Here is a 19,921-nt window from a genome sequence, read left to right on the forward strand (position 1 = left end):
GAATGTCACCTCATTGTTAGGTGAACATTGTTTTTGATCCCAGGAAAGCGAAGGGTTATTTTGAGCTCAGTAATTTTCTGTAGGTGCAACTTTTATATTCAAAGTATGTGAATGAGGAACAATTTTATTTGGATCCTTGAATTCAGGCTCGGTTCCTCGTCCTGACTAGCTGCATGGTCCCTTCTCTTCTTTAAGGTGATGCCAGTGTTTTCTTCCAGGTGGGGAATTCTGTGGGCTCTGATTCTAGGATTAACTGACTTCTGAGCTTGAGAAAGTGGATTCATTGTGCTATTTAATTCATTGTACTATGTAATATTGTGGGATTCAAGAAGAAGGACATTCTTTTGAACCCATATATGTGTACTTTGACAGCTCTGTACTGTCCGGTCCCCTAGATGTACCATGATTCAGTTAGCCAGCCTCCTAACGGTGGATACCCACCTGGTTTTCTACTGCAGACAATGAGTTGAGTTACTGAGATTATCAAGTCAAAGGTGATGTATTTTAAGTGACTGTTCTTGCAGATAACTCTCCAGAAATATCGGTCAATTAATACTCCCGTAGCTGTCCATGAGAAAGCTTTTTTTTTTTTCTTTTTCATGAGAAAGCTTTTTATTCTCATTCTCACCAGCTCTAGGAGTCACCAAAATGGCACATTTTTGACAGGCTGAAAAAAAAAAAAAAAGAATTGCATCTTGTGGTTTTAATTTGTAGTTTTTTAGTTATAAGTGAAATCGATTACCTTTTTATATGTTTACTAACCATTTGTATTTAGTTTCTTATTTATCAGCAGTTGATATCTATTTTTCATCTTTCTTTTGGGCTTTTCATCTTTTTATGTTGATAAATTATATCTGTCTAAATGAAGGAGCAGAGTACACTGTTGCATATGTAATGAATGTGTTTTTCGGGTTTCTCGTGGGCCTTCCATCTTTTTTGTGGTATTTGCCACTCATTACAGAATATTTGCCACTCCCAAGTTTTATTTATTTATTTTTTTAAATAATTTTTTTTTTATTATTTATTTATGATAGTCATACAGAGAGAGAGAGAGGCAGAGACACAGGCAGAGGGAGAAGCAGGCTCCATGCACCGGGAGCCCGACGTGGGATTCGATCCCGGGTCTCCAGGATCGCGCCCTGGGCCAAAGGCAGGCGCCAAACCGCTGCGCCACCCAGGGATTCCCCCCACTCCCAAGTTTTAAATGTTCATGTAGTCCAATTGAAGAGTCTTGCCCTTAATGGCTTTTGAGTTTGGTGTCTCGCTTACAAAAGTTATCTTGTTGTAAGATTACAAATACGTTCACTCATGCATTGTTCTAGAAATTTTATTGTTCAACTTTTAATGCTTGGATTTTTTTTAAATCCAGTTGGCATCTGTTGTCTTGTTAGTGAGGGATCCACAGACTTAAGAAGGAAATCTAGCTGGGAAACGATGTAAAAGCAAAATATATATAGGCTTTCGGCATATCCTTTTATCCTAAGGATAAAATATATGTAATACTTAAAAGATACAGAGCTGGTCCCTAGTGACCCTGCTTGAAGGACCAGTTGCTCTTTCACGTGGTGGCCACAAACGATGGCATTGACCACCCTATAAAACCTCCTTGAGAGGTGCTGTGATTATTTAGGAGAAAAAAAAAATCATACTTGGATATGCATTTGATGGAGAGAGATTTTGTAAACTCAGTGTATTTCTAATAGGACACTGAATTTGTTTAAAAAGCCTTTTTAGCATAATTCTGAGAGAATTGACATTTACATGAAAGGCCTTTCTGCCTCTCCACTCTCCCCTCCCTCCCTGCCCTGATTTATTCATTATTTTAGTAATATTTACTAGCGGTTTGGTGTTGCTCATTTGAAGATGCTGCATACTCCCATTGTTCTAGTGTTGGAAGGTGTACGTAATATATCTGTAGACATACTGCTGGGATAATGCCTCTGGCCAGACACTTTTTGATGGACAGGTCATTTGAAGATAGGTCAAAAGTGCCTTTTTTTTTCTCATAGTGTGAATGAAGTAATTTAAATAATTGAAAAGATTTATTTGATATTAAACCTATATAATTTAGAAGAGAATGAAAATGGTTATGGTGGGTAGAACTTTTATTGTGGGAATACTTGTGATCTGAATTGTACTCTGATTTTCTTTTTATTATCCAGGTTCACTTTGATGGCTGGAATAGTTGCTACGATTACTGGGTAGATGCAGATTGCCCTGATATTCACCCCGTGGGCTGGTGTTCAAAAACCGGGCATCCTCTTCAGCCTCCTTTGAGTAAGAGACACAAGGATAACTTAAATAAATGTTTTCATGTTCTTGTGTAGGGCGCTTGACATTTTTTCTCCTACCCTTTTCTTTCTACTTCTTTCTCACTGTACGTTTCTTCTCTGTGTCATCCTTTTCCTCTTCCTACATTTTTAACTACATGGCAGTCACAGAAATCCGAAAGAAAAAATACGATGTTTGAAAAAGCAAAGTTTATATACTTTTTTTTTTTTTTTTTTTTTTTACTTTTATTTAGAAGTACTTCTCACTTTTAAAATTGATACTGAATTTTGGGAAGACAGGTTGTCAGACTCTCAAAATTCAGTGTATCAGCAGTGATTTTCTACTACAGTTTTACAAAATGTTACCATTGGGAGAAAGTGGGCAAAGTATACAGAGGCTCTCCCTCTGAATCATCACTTCAAACTGTGTGTGATTTACAATAACCTCAGTAAAAATTTCTTTTAAATTCCACTTTAAAAAAAAATAGGCACTGAGAACTTGACATACTATGGTTTTATTTTTTTTATTTTTTATTTTTTAAATATTTTATTTATTTATTCATTATAGACATACAGAGAGAGAGAGAGAGAGGCAGAGACACAGGCAGAAGGAGAAGCAGGCTCCATGCCAGGAGTCTGATGCGGGACTTGATCCCGGGACTCCAGGAATGCACCCTGGGCCAAAGGCTGGCGTTAAACTGCTGAGCCACCCAGGGATCCCATACTATGGTTTTAACTTTGAAAGAAAGCATAGACATGGTAGCAAAAGATACGCAGGAGATACAATAGATTATTGCAGAGTATTAACAAGTTCACCCTGCAGTCCCCCATCCAGTGGCTTCACTTCTGGACGCCATCCACAAGCTGCACAAAAGTACAGAAACTCACCTGTGTGCTCTCTGTTACTTTATATGCAAAATAACGAACTTGGAGACAAAGATGGGTTAAATTCTGGTGCATTCATAATGCAGACACTATGCAACAGCCATCAGGAATCTTACCATTGAGATGGAAAGATTTACAAGACTTAAAGACCAAAGGATGGGGATCCCTGGGTGGCTCAGCGGTTTGGTGCCTGCCTTCTGCCCATGGCATCATCCTGGAGACCCCGGATTGAGTCCCACATCGGGCTCCCTGCATGGAGCCTGCTTCTCCCTCTGCCTGTGTCTCTACCTCTCTCTCTGTGTGTGTCTCTCATGAATAAATAAATAAAATCTTAAAAAAAAAAAAAAAAGACCAAAGGAAAAATGTTTCAGAATAGTGCACATCTGTGCCGTGCTGTCCCTTGTAGGCAACAAAATGAGACAACCAAAACCTGACACCCGTATACACGCACACCTACCCGTGTATGGGAACGCTTAGAACAAGGTCTGGCCCGTTACACATGAACATAAGTGGTCGGGATGAGGGTGTCTGTGAAATGCGGAGGGGGTGAAGGGTTCTGTTTGGTAGTGTCACAGTATACGAGTATTCCTTTACTAATTATCTTATTTCCGTGATGGAAATTATTTAGAATCTCCTCATCGGTATACGTTTAGGTGTTTCTGGAATTTGTGACATTGAAAGAGGGTGAGATCAAAGTCTAGCATTTCACTACGGAAGGAAGATAAATCGTGTGAACAAAAGCATAGAGAAAAACCTTTAAGAATAAAGGCTTTCAAGATATTGTTGGTTTCTTACAGCCTTCTTGTTAACTTGGTGCCCCTTCTTTCTCTCTTTATCCCCCCCCCCCCCTTGCTTTCTCATAGGCCCCTTAGAATTAATGGAAGCTTCAGAACATGGTGGATGCTCAACCCCAGGATGTAAAGGGATTGGCCATTTTAAGAGAGTGAGGCACCTGGGCCCTCACAGGTATGTGGTGCTGCCGCCCACGTGGGAATTTCTCGCGTGGCCAGAGACCGGGTGCCTGTCCCACGTATGTGTAAGATGAACATTTCCATGTATACACATAGGTGGGAGCTAATTTTATATTTTGATCCATGCAAAATGTGGTTACCATGGTGATCCTGTGGAAACGAAGAGCATGACCGTCGCTAAGTCTTCCTGGGAGAAAATGCATTCACACTCCAAGGTAGATGTACTCCAGCCATTTGCCTTTTCTTGACAGCCTGACGAGCTCTGCAGGTACTTAGCTCCCCAGAGAGCCACCTTGGGTTGACCATTAATTATGAGAAGAGGGCAGGCCCTGTGGAAGGTCTTTGTTTTGTAGAATGAGATTTGATTGGGGGACTCGGCAATTTGAATAATGAGAAGTGAGATTATCGTAGATTACCGGCAAGAGCACAAGAGGCACAAATATAAATAGTCGAATTTGGGAATGCATTGATGTGAAACAGTGTTTTTCAGTATTTTTCTTTTTTTTCTTTTACCTCTAACTTAAAAAAGAAACCAAATCTGTACATTTGAAATTTGATGTATTGTTTAGGCAATTTGGGGGTCTTTGTAGGCATTTAAAAATAATACTGAAATACCTAGAAATCACCATGATTTTTTTTTTTTTGAAATCCGTATAATTTAACTGAGATCTTTTTAAGGAACCAGAAGTATCACCTGCTCATGGATGTATTAAAATAATCATTTGTCAATGTAAGTGTTCTAACTGTGTGTTAATTGGATTCCCCACTAAAGAAAAGGAGCCGTTGTATATCTCGTTTGCACATGTTGTGAATTTAGGTCTTTTGAAAAATCTAAAGACTGCACTACCCGTTCTAAGAGTTATAGGAACTGTAAAATTGGATAATTAACGTTTGTTTCTTTCTCTTTTCTTTCTTTCTTCTTTCTTTCTTTTTTTTCTATCTATCTATCTATGTATCTATCTATCTATCTATCTATCTATCTCTGCAACCTGTAATATTGCTTATCTTCCTCTTGCAACACTCCTGAGATTTTTATGTGATTCATTCTGTTCCAGAGTAAATAGTCTAAACACAGGGTGGTGATACTATTTACAGATAGCCATTTAAAAAATCCTTTTCAGGAGTGCCTTGCTTGCTCAGTCGGTAGAGCATGCAACTCTCAATCTCAGGGTCATGAGTTCAAGCCCTTCCAGTAGGCTATAAGCTCCATAAGGACAAGGACTTTTTTTTTTTTTTAGTTCATTTTACCGCTCTATACCCATGAAATAGAAGGATATCTGGTAGATATAGGGTGCCCAATAAATGTTTGATGAATAACTAAATGAATAAAAAAAACAAATGAATGTATAAATGCAGTCAGATGGAGTTTTGCTTTACTCTTAGACATTTACATTGGGTGTCTGCCTGCTTGGTGTGGAGCCTGCTTAAAAAAAGAAAGAAAGAAAAATCCTTTTCATTGTTTGTATAACTGCAAACCCAAAGTTATAGTATTTTTAACTCCATTTAAATTACTCATGTATCTTAAAAGTTGCTCAGTGTGGCTGAGTGAAGGCAGCTAGGTTATTTTTCAGACCTTATGTAAGTCTAAATGCCAGAAATGACTCAGTGGCCTGCTATATTCTATTATATATTAATAAATTATTTCATTCAATAAATATTTTTGAGGAGGTTTTTTTCCCAGTAAGCAGCATTTATTGAGCATGCATTTACTCTGTACATGGTATCGTTCTGTTTTACGTATTTAGACGACCTCCAGAACTACCCTATTATAGTACTGTTTTCTTCCGATTCTTGATGCGGCCACTATAGCCCTGGGGAGGTTTCCTGGTTCCCCCCGGTGTGGGGGAACTGGGAATGGTACCCAGGGTAGCTCACGGATCTGTGCTGGTGACCTGTCCGCTCTCTGCCTCTCAAGGCTCCGCTCTGAGACTTAGTCGCAGACCCAGCCTTCACGGAACTTGGGGAGCAGTGGAAACACAAAGCTGTACATGATTTGGTTAAGGTACAAGATCCAAAGCAATAGCTAATTCCGCACCCTTGCCAGGCATCCTTCCTCCTGGACCAGCCCTAAGACGTTCACCGGGCTTGAGGCAGTTTGCTCAGATTACGAAGAAAAAGAATAAAGAAGTTTTAAAAAAGCACGAATACTGATACCATGTTGTTGGGCTGCAGGCGAGGGTTTGTTTCAGCCTCTGGGGAAGGGAACCCGCCTACAGCAACGGCCGCCGTGTCCCTAGGAGTGCGGAGATTAGACCTGAGCAGAGAGGTCCGCCAGGCGCAGCAGGGTCTTTGGGGACAGTCCTGCCCGGCCTGGTGGCACTGCTCACTCGGCAGGACCACCCTTTCCCAATTGGGCCGCGTTCCTCGGAGGGTCCCCACGTCACAGAGTGTCAGTGATTATCTTGGGAGCATGTCTTCAGTGATGCAGCCCTGTATTGGCTAAAAGAAGGGGGGCTATCGTGGGGAGTTATGGGAGATTTCATGGACAGCCGTGGTGGACTGGGAGGTAATTGGAACCAGTAGAGAATCACTCTTTTTTTTTTTTTGGAATGAGGGAGGGAGAGGTAGACCTTATGGCCTAAGGACCCGCGTAGATGAGGAAGCCGGGGGGGTGAGGGGTGGGAGGGGGCTTTAACCAGCAGTGTGTGCCAGCGCAGGGAGCACGGTTGCTGGCTGGCGGAGCCTTGGGCAGGGCCGCGGGCAGCCGGGTCAGCTCCTGGCACCCCCGCTCCTCAGCCCTTGCACCTGCCTTTCCCGGGCTTCCCTCGCTGCGCTGTCCGGCTGGCAGGACACTAGTCCCCGACAGGCGCAGCCTGCTTCCCATCTCCTGGAGACGCTGCAGTAGCCGCAGCATCACGGACGCCCTTTGAAAGGTTCCCTTCGCTGGTGCTTTTTTTTGTCCTCGCCGGGAACGCTGTGTTTAGGAAAACGTAATGAGAGAATTCTCTTTGGATTAATTTACTGAGAAACTGCATAAATCAAAACATGCATTCTTGGCTTAGATAACAAGGGACGTTGCTCTTTTAGCAAGAGGAATCAATTTTATGCCCACGTAAGCCAAGGGCTATGTTTTGACTAGCAGTTGTTGTTAGCTTCTCTGAAAAATTATAATGGTTAGATTTGATGTAAGAGGTGTTAGAAATAGAACATGTGTCTCAGCGATGAAATTTGAGGCTGCGATGTTTTCAGATGTTGAAATGTAAATAATCAGTGAGTGAGTTGAATGTGATGTTATTCTTATCTCCAGGGATGTTCAGGAGCCAGATTGCTCGGGGCCCCTTTCCAGCAAGGGAGCGTTGATCAGGGTGGTGTCCTGGGGTTTCCCTTTGTTGATTCATCCACTCGGGCCCCTGAAAGGCCACAGAGTGGGAGAGACTGAAGGAGACGTAGATTTCTGTGGAAGTAGGGGTTCTGCGTTGCTATTGCCTTGGAAGTCAGTGTTTTCTATGTGAGATTTGATTGTGGAGAAAATACACGAGGGAAAAAAAATGGAGAGTATTCCCAGCAGCCTCTAGAAGGTCACCGTGAAGTCTGCGGAAATTCTAAACATCTGGACAGACACCCACAGACTGGGCTCAGCGTCCATCCGTGTCTGCATGGCGAGCACACTCGCCAGGGCGCCTGCTGTGGGCCTGGGTTGGGGGTGACGGGCCGTCCCTCCCCCTGGGGAGGCTAGTCTGGGGTAGGGAGACGTTCATGAGGCAGGGATGGAGCAGCAGACCCTTCCCTGAGGGAAGCAGAGAGCCCCCAAAGAGGAAGCCCGTCCAGAGCATTTCGCACTACTGTTCACCGTCGCGGCTGCCCCTTCGCACGGTGGCCACTGCGCCCTTCTGAGGAGCGGAGGCAAGTGCCAAGGCTTCCTGGGTGGTGGCATGCTCAGGGCTCACCTATGAGGTCTCTTGCAGTCTCCCTGGAGCTGTGGGCTGGCGCTGTCCTACCCTGCGGTCCATGGGGCTGCCAGCCTGGAGCCGGTGAGGACGTGCCCGAGGGTCAGCATTGAGGCCAGGCCCGGACGGACAGCAGTGTCTCCTGAGACTCCTGGACCCGACTCCTGGACTCCTGGACTCCTGAGACTCCCAGCCCTGCGGCCTGGCTGAGACTGCCTCGGGGACTTGGGCTGTGGGCTCGTGCGTGTTGCCCAGGGATTTGTCCTGACAGCGAGCGAATGTTCGGGGCTCACTCAGACTGAAGGTGTCAACTTGTTGTTTGAATGGATCTGTTCAGAATCGTGAGGCCTTGGGAGCTGGCGGTGGGTGTTGGTGGGCCAGGCGGCTCCCCCCGGGCTGGGTGGCCCCCAACGGCTCCTGACGGCCATGGCTGTGTTGTTGAGCCAGGGCTTTGCCAGGAGACGGGCCGGCCCAGTGTGGTGAGGCCCTGTGGAGACAGCCATGTGGCCTCCGTGCCCCCGCACACACCGTGTCTGCAGCCCCGAGCCTGAGCCACAGGGAGCTGCCCTCATCCACCCGGGTGTGGACACTGCCAGGCTATGAGGTTGCTGCCGCCTAAGATCATCTGAGCCCCGAGAACCGAGAATGAGGAAGGCGGCCCTGAGGGCAGCTGTGCAGCCGTGGGATGGGGAGGCGGCACCCTGACGGGTCGGGCTGGGTGCACGGAGCTCCCCCTTGGGCTCCCGCCGTCCGGGAAGCACGTGCTGGCCTGGGGCCCTGCCCACGTGGTGGAACACGCTCAGGCCACAGACCCGCCACTGTTGCCATCCTCGCCATGCGGGCGCGGGACGGACTGTCACAGGTTGTGCCCAGCTGTGCCGCGCGGGGACGGAGCCGCAGAACACGTTGGAGCGGCTGTCGGGCCTCCCGGGGCCGCCGGCTGTCTGTCCACGTGCTGTTGCAGTCCGTGCCTTCCCGCCGCCCCCTGGTCTTGGTGGCTGCCTGGGTCGGGACCCAGCTGGTTTCCTGCCCTGGTGGCGCTAGCACACCCCCGGGTGTCTGGGTGCAGAGGCGGAGGGGGCGCCGGCCCGAGGCGAGCTGGCCACCGGCCGCAGCCTCCCCACAGGACCCTCCAGTGCCGAGAGCGTGGAGCACCTCCGGGCCATCTGCCGTGTTGTACCCGCGGCCCTGCCCTCCCTGCACCGCCCAAGGTCCGGGGGGGGGGGACCCCCAAGAGGTTTCCGTCCTGAACTTAGGCACAAGCAGGCGGACGGCCGTGCCCGCAGCCCTCAGGCCCCAGGGCTTCCAGCTGCGGCCCTTCTGTTGCGAGGCCTGCGAGCTGCGGTGCCCCGCGTGGCCGTGGGTCGGCTGAGGGTGGGACACGGCTTTTGTCGCGTGTGACAACCCTCAGGGCAGGCATGTGGGTGGCTCCCCAGTGATCGTAAAGCCATGGTTTACAGGCCACGGGGATGTGTGGGTTGCGGCGTTACCGGGGTGTCAACAGCACCCCTAGAGAAGTTAGCTTTGGCTGTGTCTTGCCATCACACGATGTGGGTAGGTGAGCTTGCGTGGAGGCCCGACAGGGAGAGGGCGCAGGCCGGGCAGGAGGCTGGCAGCGGGAGGCGGAGGCTCCAGGAGCATGGGGACTCCATTCCTTCCTTGCTGGGGGGTCACGGGATGATGCGTCTGGGTCTAGACAGGGTCACCGCGGGGCACGGGGGCAGGCCAGCAACGGGAAGGCCTCTCACAGCTGTGTCTGCAGCCCCGGGACCTGGGGACGGTGGGCAGGCCGCGCGGGGGACCATGTCCAGGGGCCCGGGCCTGCCCCCCCACCCGCGCCGCCCTCCTCTGCTGCCTTTGCCTCCCCTCGGCAGGGCCCACTTGGGTCTTGTCCACCCAATCTGGACGCTGATGACCAAACAGCCCATGGAAGATCCACAAGGGATCCTGTGCCCACAGGCAACCTGCGGATTAAGGGGTGACTGCTTGGGAAGCACCCAGCGCGATATTTAGTGAGTGCTCCCGAAGTGTCTATTCTTGTCAGTCCCTGTCGCATGCGTTCACGTCCACACCGACAAAACGCCACGGACTTCCGTGTTGTGCGGAGATACAATAAAGATCGTGCGGTCTCTGTAAGACCCAGCTGTTTCCAGATTGAAGGAAGCATCCTAAAAGCACAGGGCCAAGGTGGGCGGGTGGGCGGGGTGCTCTTTATGTGCTGGAGGCCTGGGATGTGGGGTCCTCCGTCATCGCGGCCTGGAGAGCCGAGGCTGAGGCAGAGGAGTATACGGACTCAACGTTGCTTTAACGAGTAGCGACCTAGATTTCCTTTGTTTGGATAACAGGGGTGATCCCCAAATGGGACCCGAATAGGACTCAGAGGTCAACCAGGGGTCTAGAGGGCACCGACTGGAGGGAAGGGAGCCAGAGGAGTCGTGATCCAAGTTGGCCTCTGGGCTCTTTCGTGTCAGAAGTGGGATTCAGTGCAGGTGGGGGTGCATTCGACCTGGGCTGGGCCCAGCTGTTCTGGCCAGTGGGGACCCCGAGGCTGGAAGACCACTTCGGGAAGGAGATCTGCTCCATCCGCCCCGCCTCCCTCTCTGCCCAGCGCCCCCACCAAGCCTCCTCTGATGTCCTGCACATTTTTCTCTCTCGGGCCAATTATTCCGACGCATCCACACAGGCCCTGCCCCTGCACAGAGGGGGCCCTTCAGCACTGGTTGCTCAGGCCCAGAGGGTTCATCACACTGCATCTGAACATCTAATGCAGAGACACATTTTCTGTCGGAAGATCCTTAGCTTATGCCCTAGAGAGAAGACACTCCATAGGGTGTGTTTGATCACACGCGTGCGATAGATACGTGCAAATAGATACAACATTCAATTAAATAATTGGGATTTTATATTCCATAGACTGTCATTTTAGTTAGAAGTGTGTTCTAATGGGAATGTTCTTTTTTCTTTTTCTTTTAATACTTTAGTGCTGCCAACTGTCCCTATTCAGAAATCAATTTGAATAAAGACCGAATTTTCCCAGACCGCTTAAGTGGTGAGATGCCTCCAGCTAGTCCATCATTTCCAAGAAATAAAAGGGCAGACACAAATGAAATCTCTTCATCTCCTGAAATCAGGTAATTAAAGTGGTAATATTGGTGTTATTTAGAAGTACTCTGGTTGAAAGAGGTTTTCTGTCTCAGGCGTTTCATGTTCTCTGGTTATCTTTTCTTGGACATTATGGGAAACGCATTTGATTTAATGTAAAATGGTGGTGGAGACCAGAGGTCGGACTTTAGAAAAGTTAGGTGGAGGGTTGATAAAAGCATCTCTAAATCAGACAGGCTTTCTTCTGGCTGGCTCATCCTTTAGTTGGACGGTTTTGGTGTTAGAAGTTTAGAAATTCCAGTCATTTTACTTTAAGCCAGTTCATATTTCTGAATGAACCAATCAATATCTATCTAGAGCCTTCCTTTATGAGAAAGATGTTGGGTTTTTGTGAAGAATGACCATTATTTCTTCTTCGTGCTCATGTCAAGCACTTGCCTATGTGTTGTTTCTTTTAATTACTAAGATGTTCGTTGCACTGCATTTGACCCTTGAGCGACATAGGGGTTGGGGCGCTGACCCCCCCACACACACAGCTGAAAATGCAAGTACAATGTTTAAGTCCCCCAAAACTTGACAACTAATAGCCTACTATTGATTGAAAGCGTTGCGCATAACATAGACAGTTGACTAACACATACTCTGCATGTTATGGGTGTTGTACACAGCATTCTTGCAATGAAGTAGCCTAGAGAAAAAAAAAAGTCAAGAAAATCCTAAAGAAGAGAGTACATTTTCGATAGCGTACGTCTACTTTAAAAAAAAAATCAATGCATAAGTGGACCTGCTTGGTTCAAACCCATGTTGTTCAAGGGTCAACGATATAAGCTCAGTCCTCTAGTTCTGATTTCACTCGTTGAGATGAGCCGGAATGTTTCAAGCTCAGTGGATTATCAAATAAGGGACTAGATGTTGTTTGACCTTTCAGTAAAAGGTCATTAACTGAGAATACTCCTGAAAGGAAGAGTGGGTTAGCAGAAACATGTTCCTTCGTGCTTAGGTTTTGGGAGTTTCTTTTATTTATTTAAGATTTATTTATTCGTTTGAGAGTGAGCAAGCGCACACACACGTGCGCTCGAACAGGGGGAAGAGCAGAGGAAGGGTGAATCCCCTCCACCGGGCATGCAGCCCACCTCGGGGGGATCCCGTGACCCCAGGACCATGACCCACGCTGAAACCAGGAGTCAGAAGCTCAGCCGACTTACCCGCCCGGGCCTCCCTTTCATGGAAGTATTTTCAAACCTAAGGCAACACAGTTCTCTATTTAAATACCTTACAACTTCCACTCTTATAGATGAGCCGGCTGGGTGTTTGAATTAATAAATCCGATTCTAAATTCATAGCAATGCTGTCAGAGTAATAATGACATTTCAGGTGTCAGTATCCTTTTAGAAAAACAATTGTAGGGATCCCTGGGTGGCGCAGAGGTTTGGCGCCTGCCTTTGGCCCAGGGCGCGATCCTGGAGACTCGGGATCGAATCCCACGTCGGGCTCCCGGTGCATGGAGCCTGCTTCTCCCTCTGCCTATGTCTCTGCCTCTCTCTCTCTCTCACTGTGTGCCTATCATAAATAAATAAAATAAAATTTAAAAAAAAAACAGTTGTACCCTATGGATTGGGTGAGCTGTAACTTCTTTAATTATTAACCACAAGAGGATGATTTTTTTTTGACCTTTAAAAACTATGACCGATTTAACATAACTTCGTTTTACCCAACCCAGCCCTCCAGAATGAAGTTGTACCACGTGAGGAAACTCCACATAAATCGAGTACTAGCTCATACAGTAATAATTACAGATTCAGAGTCCATTGACTCTGACTCAGCAGGTGGTAAGGCGACCTAGCGTTTAGATTTCAGAAGCCAAGATACTGTTTAAAATATCAACAGGATACTCCAAAGAGCCCGCAGGTCTATCTCGAAGGCTTTCTACTCACCGTCCGGGCTGCAGGCCAGATTCCTAGGGCCAGCGTTTGCTCACAGCACAATCTCCTTGGGATGATGTCCTGGAGTCTTCCTCAATTCAAAATCTGTGGGGAAAAAAAAAAAAAAATTGTGATGGATTTGACCATTCCAGTGACCTGTCTTCTCTGAGGTGTAGTCATGGTTTTTCGTGAAATCACCGGATTTAGGGAACAACCACAGGCTTTTTTTTTTTTTTTTACCACGGGCATTTTTAGTTTTCTGTATAACCTATTACACGCTTTCATCTCTAAATAGCTTTCTGTGTCGTAGATTTTTAGCCTTCACCGACTTCTGAGTCCGTGAATGCTGACCTGCCGTTACTTTGAGTGGATACTTACACTTCTTGGTATTCAGGTTAATCTCTTCGAGTGATCTTTCAGTGGGTGAATGAGTGTCCCCATTATTCATGCTTTTAGATACCCATTTAGATTTCTTCTTGTCTTCCTCTTACCAGATTTACTATTTTTTACTTTTTCCCCCCCCCCATAACTAGCAGTAACCTGAAACATTTGATTAGTTACATGCGAAGGAAACATGAGGGAGATGATGAAAATGACCCCTCAGTTTTTAAGGTGAACACTTTTGACCCAGATTTTTTTTCTCACTGTGATTTTTACACTAAAGTATTTTTAAGACATGACTGCAGACATTTTGACCTGCCAGCCTAAATGCTTCCTTAGGCGTACTTGGAAAAACAGTATGTTTCAAAACAACATGGCTTTATTTACTCTTCAAAATTTTTTAAATTCTTTAAAATTCTTGAAAACTGACTTCCGATGATTTTTTTACCCTACTGCAGGCAGGCTCTGGTGCTCAGAGCAATTGCAGTGGCACGGGGTATTTTAGATATAAAGGATCATGAGGTGGCCACATCATAAACGTGAACAAATAAAAAAAAGGTTGTTAATGAAAAAGTGTATCTTGCGGACGGTTGATTTGAGGTAGAATTAACAGGGTCAGCATCGGCTGGCTTTTCTGCTGTGAGTGAATCTGAAACATGCAATATTTTTTTCATCTCGTAAGTAAATATAAAATATTGGGACTGTTGGTTTCTTTAGCCCGACTGAAGAATGAAGTAGTGAGCTGTGCAAAGCCCCGAGAGCAGGGACTCATAATAAGCCCCCAGTAAACGTCAGCTCGTGTTGACATGGCAAGAGGAATGGATTGCTTGTTGCACGGCATCCTCTCAATTTTTTTTTTAAAGATTTTATTTAATCATGAGAGACTGAGAGAGAGAGGCGGAGACCCAGGCAGAGGGAGAAGCAGGCTCCATGCAGGGAGCCCAACGCGGGACTCAATCCCGGGACCCCAGGATCAGGCCCTGGGCTGAAGGCAGGTGCTCAACCGCTAAGCCCCCCAGGGATCCCCATGCACAGCGTCCTCTTATTCCGGGGGAGCAAAAGAAGGCTGCCCACTTCGGTGCTGCTCCCACGTGAAACTCCGATTCCGCATTCCAGGCGGTTCTCGCAATACCAGGTCTTGGCCTCTCCTTTTATCCCGTAGTCATTGCATACATGGATGAGACTTTGCATCCGGATTTTAACGCATTTTCTCTGCATCCCTTGTCATGATTTACTGAATTTGGTGGCCGGACTCTACTGGGTAGGTGTTTTGTTTTACTGCTCTTCGGCTCAGTAAGAGACTGTTTGCAACCCCAGAGGTGGAGCCAGAGAGGAAGGCTGAACTGTGGGGGTACCTGGGGAGGTGAGGACGGCATGGGTGGGGCGAGGAAGTGGGGGGGCAGGGCTGCTGGGCCGGGGCACCCAGGCAGCCGTCTGGGGGCTGGTTAGTACCGCCTGCCTGTCTAGAGGCACGCGGTGCCTCCTGCCCCCCGCCCCGCGCGCAGTGGCTCTCAGGTGCCGGGGGTCCCAGGGGAGGACTAGCGGGTACTGCTCTGCTCCGGCTGCCGCGGCGGGACCAGGTCGGTGCGATGGGGCCACGGGCGTGTCCTCCTCTCCCACCGGCTCCGGGCCATCGGCTCTCCTGGGCCAGGGACAGCCTGCGTGCACAGCCTTGGCTCCTGGGCGTGGCCTTGGATCCCCAAGGACCTCCCTAGGCTCGAGGCGGGGCCCAGGCCAGCCCAGCAGCATCCCCAGGCTGGGGCCTCAGCGTCGGCGCTGGAGCACTTGGGGGCGCGGGTGGGTCTCCCTGCTTGGGACCGGCGTGACTTCCGTTCGTCCTGCAGCCAAAAGGCCCTATGGTGGGCCCGGCCGACAAGGTCTAGGCTCCTGGTCAGCCCCGCTGCAGCCCCTGGGTCCGCGGCAGCCCCCCTCCCCCAGCCTCGGGCACTGTCGGTCCCCAAGGGCCGCTTCTTCCTCTCCGAGCTCGCGGGCCTTCCATCCGTCGCACGCGTCCTGAGTTGGGCCTGGCGGGGGCTCCACGCGGCGGGGGCCGCATCCTCTGTGGCCCTGAGGTAACAGGTGCACCGAGCACTGGGGCATGGGGTGCGGGGTGACGGCCCGCGGCCTTCAGAGGAGACGGGCAGTGGGGGTGACCTCGTGTGCTGCTGGGACGCCCGCTCTCCACGTGGTCGCGCCACGCCCCGCGGCGCCTACTGAGGGAGAAGGGGGGTCCCCTCTGGCCCTGGCACCCTCCCCAGACCCTGGAGCTTTAGTCCCGCCCCCACGCAGAGCATGACCCCACAGGAGGGGCAGGGGTGGGCGCCCAGGCCTGGGGGTGGGTGGCCCGGGGGTGGGGGGTGAGGAGCGTCCTTGGTTCCCCGGCCACGTCAGGGCATCTGCGCCGCGCCCCGTGTTTCCGGGGAGAAGATACTTTGCTCGCGGGGAGAGCAGCTGTCTCTGCGCGGGGCTCCCAGCCTGGCAGCCCCACGGCTCTGCGCGCCCTCCCCGCCTGCAGGCCTGCGTCTTTAGATCTTGGGGAAACCTGGGTCTCGAACTCTGTGTTGCATCAGAGCCATCAGGTGTTTGTTAAGATGCAGCTTTCAAAGCACCATCTCCAGAGATACTGACGCAGGAAACGTAAGGTGCGTCCCAGTTCTTTTTTCTTTTTCTTTTTTATTTTTTTCTTTTATTTTTTTCTTTTTTCTTTTTAAAATTTATCCATGAGAGACCCAGAGGGAGGAGAGACACAGGCCGAGGGAGAAGCAGGCTCCATGCAGGGAGCCCCATGTGGGACTCAATTCTGGGCCCCGGGGTCACGCCCTGGGCCGTAGGCAGGCGCCCAACCGCTGAGCCCCCCCAGGGGCCCCTGTTCCCAGTTCATTTTTAACAAGCACCCCCAGGAGATGGATGCACGTGATCTCTGGGTTAGGCTTTGGGAATTGTTCCTGGATATAAAGGCCCTTCTCTGCAGTAATATCCACGACGCGTCACCAAATGGAGAGCGTAGGCATCTGCCCCACGGAGGCTTCTTCCTGGGAAATCTATTCTACAGCTGCTTGTAGTTGTGTTTCTAAATTAGGGGCTACCTCTGTTAAAAATCGTGGTACGTTAGAAGCTCCGTGTTGTTGGGCCTTAGACACAACTGCAGGAACCCGGTGAGGCACATGTCAGGCGTCTGCTCAATGCTAGTGTGACCTTGAGGGGCCGAGGGCCATGGTTAAGCTAAATCCAACGAAAAAGTTCAGTCTCAAAAAAAAAAAAAAAAGAAAAAGAAAAAGTTCAGTCTCTCCGGTTCACTGTAGGCCCTTCAAGTGGCTCCTCGAGTCGTCGTAGGGCGGGCGTTTGTGCTGCGAGTCACCCAGAGTGGTTGTAGGAATTGCAGCTCTGAACCATCCTACGCGTGTTTCTTTTTTTTTTTTTATTATTTATGATAGTCACAGAGAGAAAGAGAGAGGCAGATACACAGGCAGAGGGAGAAGCAGGCTCCATGCACCGAGAGCCCGATGTGGGATTCGATCTCCGGTCTCCAGGATCGCGCCCTGGGCCAAAGGCAGGCACCAAACCGTTGCGCCACCCAGGGATCCCCCTACGCGTGTTTCTAGGATGAATCCCCTTTGCCAGGCTGCACTGAGAGCTAGTCCGCAGCTGAGGAAGGCTCTAGGAAGCGCAGGAAAACAAGCTCACGTAGCTAGGGACCTGCAAGCAGGGGAAAGCCCCTCTACTTTGCAGAGCTGCAGGATCCACTAGAATCCCACCCGCTTAGAGCTGCAAATTCTAAAATGTCACAGACGCGAATTGGGAACGTCGAGGGAGGACCTTGGCGGTGCTGTAGGAGGCTCCCCGAGCCTGGGCCCTGGGGCTGGCAAGCAGAGCAGGTCATTCTGGGGGCACAGGCGTTACCTGCCCCCTAAAGCCCGTCCGCCTCACTGTCCGCTCCCGGAACCACAGGCAGCTCCGCGTGGCTGCTGTGCGCGCAGAGGAGCATCCCGGTGCGAGGAGGAGGACGGAGCCTGTTGCCCCAGGGTGTCGCAGCCACCCTCCCACCATGTCTCGTGCAGTGACTCCGTCACATGTAGTGGAACAGCACTGACATCTGCTCACTGTCCTCTGACGACACAGAGGGACGCAGTCTTGCTCTTCTTGTCGCGCATAATCCTTGCTCCCCAGGGCGGAAAGGAGTGGGTAAGGGCTTGACAGGTCCCAAACGCATCGACGAAGCAATTGCTGCATTAGCTTTCCCAGAGGGTTTTTCCTTGGAATCTGATAATATCCACGGTGTTGACTCATCGTATGTATCATTTGCCTTCATTAGCATATGTTCCTTATGCCTGAGTTATAATTGAATAGGCATACCAGTCACTGTCTTATTTTTATTTTTTTAATTTAACTTAATTTTTTTAAAGATTTTATTTTTTCATGAAAGACACACACACACAGAGAGGCAGAGAGACACAGGCAGAGGGAGAAGCAGGCTCCATGCCGGGAGCCCGACGTGGGACTCGATCCCAGGATCCCAGGATCACTCCCTGGGCCCGAGGCAGGTGCCAAACCACTGAGCCACCCAGGGATTCCCCAGTGTCTTATTTTTAATCATCAAATAAATAGTAAACCGTATGTACCTCTGAGGCCGTGTTTCTGAAAGTGCTATTAAAACCCCAGGCTCAGGCGGTTCAGGCTCCGGCTCAGGCTCCGGCTCTCCACGGCAGCCCAGATCCTGATCTCAGGGTCATCAGGTCAGGGCCTGCTTCTCTCCCCCCCCCCCCCCCCCCCCCCCCCCCCGCTCCCCACTAGCTGTCTCTCACGTTCTCTCCTCTCTCCCTATACAATAAACAGATAAACCCTCAGAGACTCTATTCAGATGTTAGCCGTAGACATAAAAGTTTAAATCCCACTGGTTTTTATTTGCCATATTTTCTGTGTCCCTTTGAAGACGGTGACCTCCTCGTACGGAAGCTGTGCAAGCACACCCTCCTCTTCGTCCATAGAAGGCATTTGCAGACAGTTCGAGTACTCTTTTATAATTCCTCTAAAGTATAAACCCTGAGATTCTCTTTCTCTGATTTTTTTTTCCCAGTGAGTTACCTCAGCCCAGAAATTTAAGAAAAAAAAAATTGCTGGGGGCATGCATGCACCGAGAACATTTTCACGTTCAAAACAGAAATCCCTTCGTGTTTTTGCAGCCCTCACTCCATTCATTGTGTCACCTCTTGTTGCTGAGGGGGCACAGGTACTTTTGAGCTCTAGCAAAACCCCCGTGAGGCCAGAATAAGCTCCGCTGGAGAGAGAAGGTAGGGTTATTTCAAGCCAGGAGCCAAACCAAACTCATGCTGGATTTAGAGAGTTGGCTGAAATCCCTGAATTGAAGCAAAGTAATTGTTTCACTTTTTTTTTTTTCAATACTGTTTTTAACAGACTGGGGACGGATTGAAGCATAAATGGTTAGGGATTGTTTTTAAATGAAAAACAGACTTGAAGAACTATAGCTGTTTGCATTCAAATGCACCCTGTTACTAGGAATTTACCCTTCTGATGTTTGTTTTGCTAATAATTACTACCAAGCGTATTTAGGCTTAGATAGTAAGGCTTCTAAAGCACCGTACGTAATTACAGAGAAAAAGAGGATGCTGACTCATAAAGAGCACATTTTTTGCACTTGAGTGGATTCCACTATCTTAATTACAAGCCCAAGGAGTATTCTTGAGTAAGATCTTAGCTATGATTATATTTAAATTCAAGCTAAAAAAAAAAAAGTTGAAATAAATTGGTTCTTGAAAATTCTAAAGTCTCAAGGGAAATCTCTGTATTCCAGGTACTTTTCTGGGTGTTTTTACCTACGTCAGCCCACTCAGTCTTCACAGCTCACGTGGGGTGGGTGCTACTCTTACTACATCCCCCACCCAGAAGTGGAGAGCCCCTCTCGGTCACAGGTCACAGGTCACACAGCCCGTCAGTAGCAGACTTGGGTTACACCCCAGGCCGTCGGCTGCAGTCTGGCTCCTAACTTTGACTCCAAAAAGTATTTTAAGACCTGAAAGGAGACAGGTGACCGTGGATGGTTTTATCCCGAAATAGAAGTAGTTCTTCAGTAGTAGAGGCTGCCATAGATCACGCTCCTGCTTGTATGTCTGGCTGCATGCAGCACGTCCTAGTCCTTATTTTACGAGTCCTCGAAGTGCCTGTGAGGAAAAGGATTTATTATCCTCGTTTTACAGATGATGCAGCTGCAAAGTGGGGGAGTTAAGTCACTCGCTAAAGATCATTTAGAACTAAGTAGCAGAGCTGAGGTTGGAACGAGGTCTGTTCACTCCCCGAGACCATCCTTGCAGCCCACTCGGGTCCTGATCCCCTAGCCCCCTGCCCGTCCCCGCCCGGCCAGCTGGCACCTCATTCCTCAGTGACGTTGTTGGGAAGTGTTGACCGAGAGGAGAAAGTAGAGGAGACTTTATGCAGAGCAAAATTGCAGAGCGTGAAAATATTTTTGGTTCTTTTTTTTTTTTTTAACG

At 48.8% G+C, this 19,921-nt stretch overlaps 1 protein-coding gene across 5 annotated transcripts in view; it reads left to right on the forward strand.

Annotated features, from left to right (window-relative positions):
- Positions 1–19,921, forward strand: part of L3MBTL3 (L3MBTL histone methyl-lysine binding protein 3) — a 121,214-nt gene that overhangs the window by 80,004 nt on the left and 21,289 nt on the right. For all 5 annotated transcript variants that reach the window (XM_041744676.1, XM_041744677.1, XM_041744675.1 and 2 more), the window contains 3 exons: positions 2,163–2,277; positions 4,019–4,121; positions 10,995–11,144. In XM_041744676.1, coding sequence (XP_041600610.1) covers positions 2,163–2,277; positions 4,019–4,121; positions 10,995–11,144 — 368 coding nt within the window. The remainder of the gene's footprint in view (positions 1–2,162; positions 2,278–4,018; positions 4,122–10,994; positions 11,145–19,921) is intronic.

This window comes from Vulpes lagopus, chromosome 2 (genome assembly GCF_018345385.1).
Source record: "Vulpes lagopus strain Blue_001 chromosome 2, ASM1834538v1, whole genome shotgun sequence".
Classification (NCBI taxonomy): Eukaryota; Metazoa; Chordata; class Mammalia; order Carnivora; family Canidae; genus Vulpes; species Vulpes lagopus.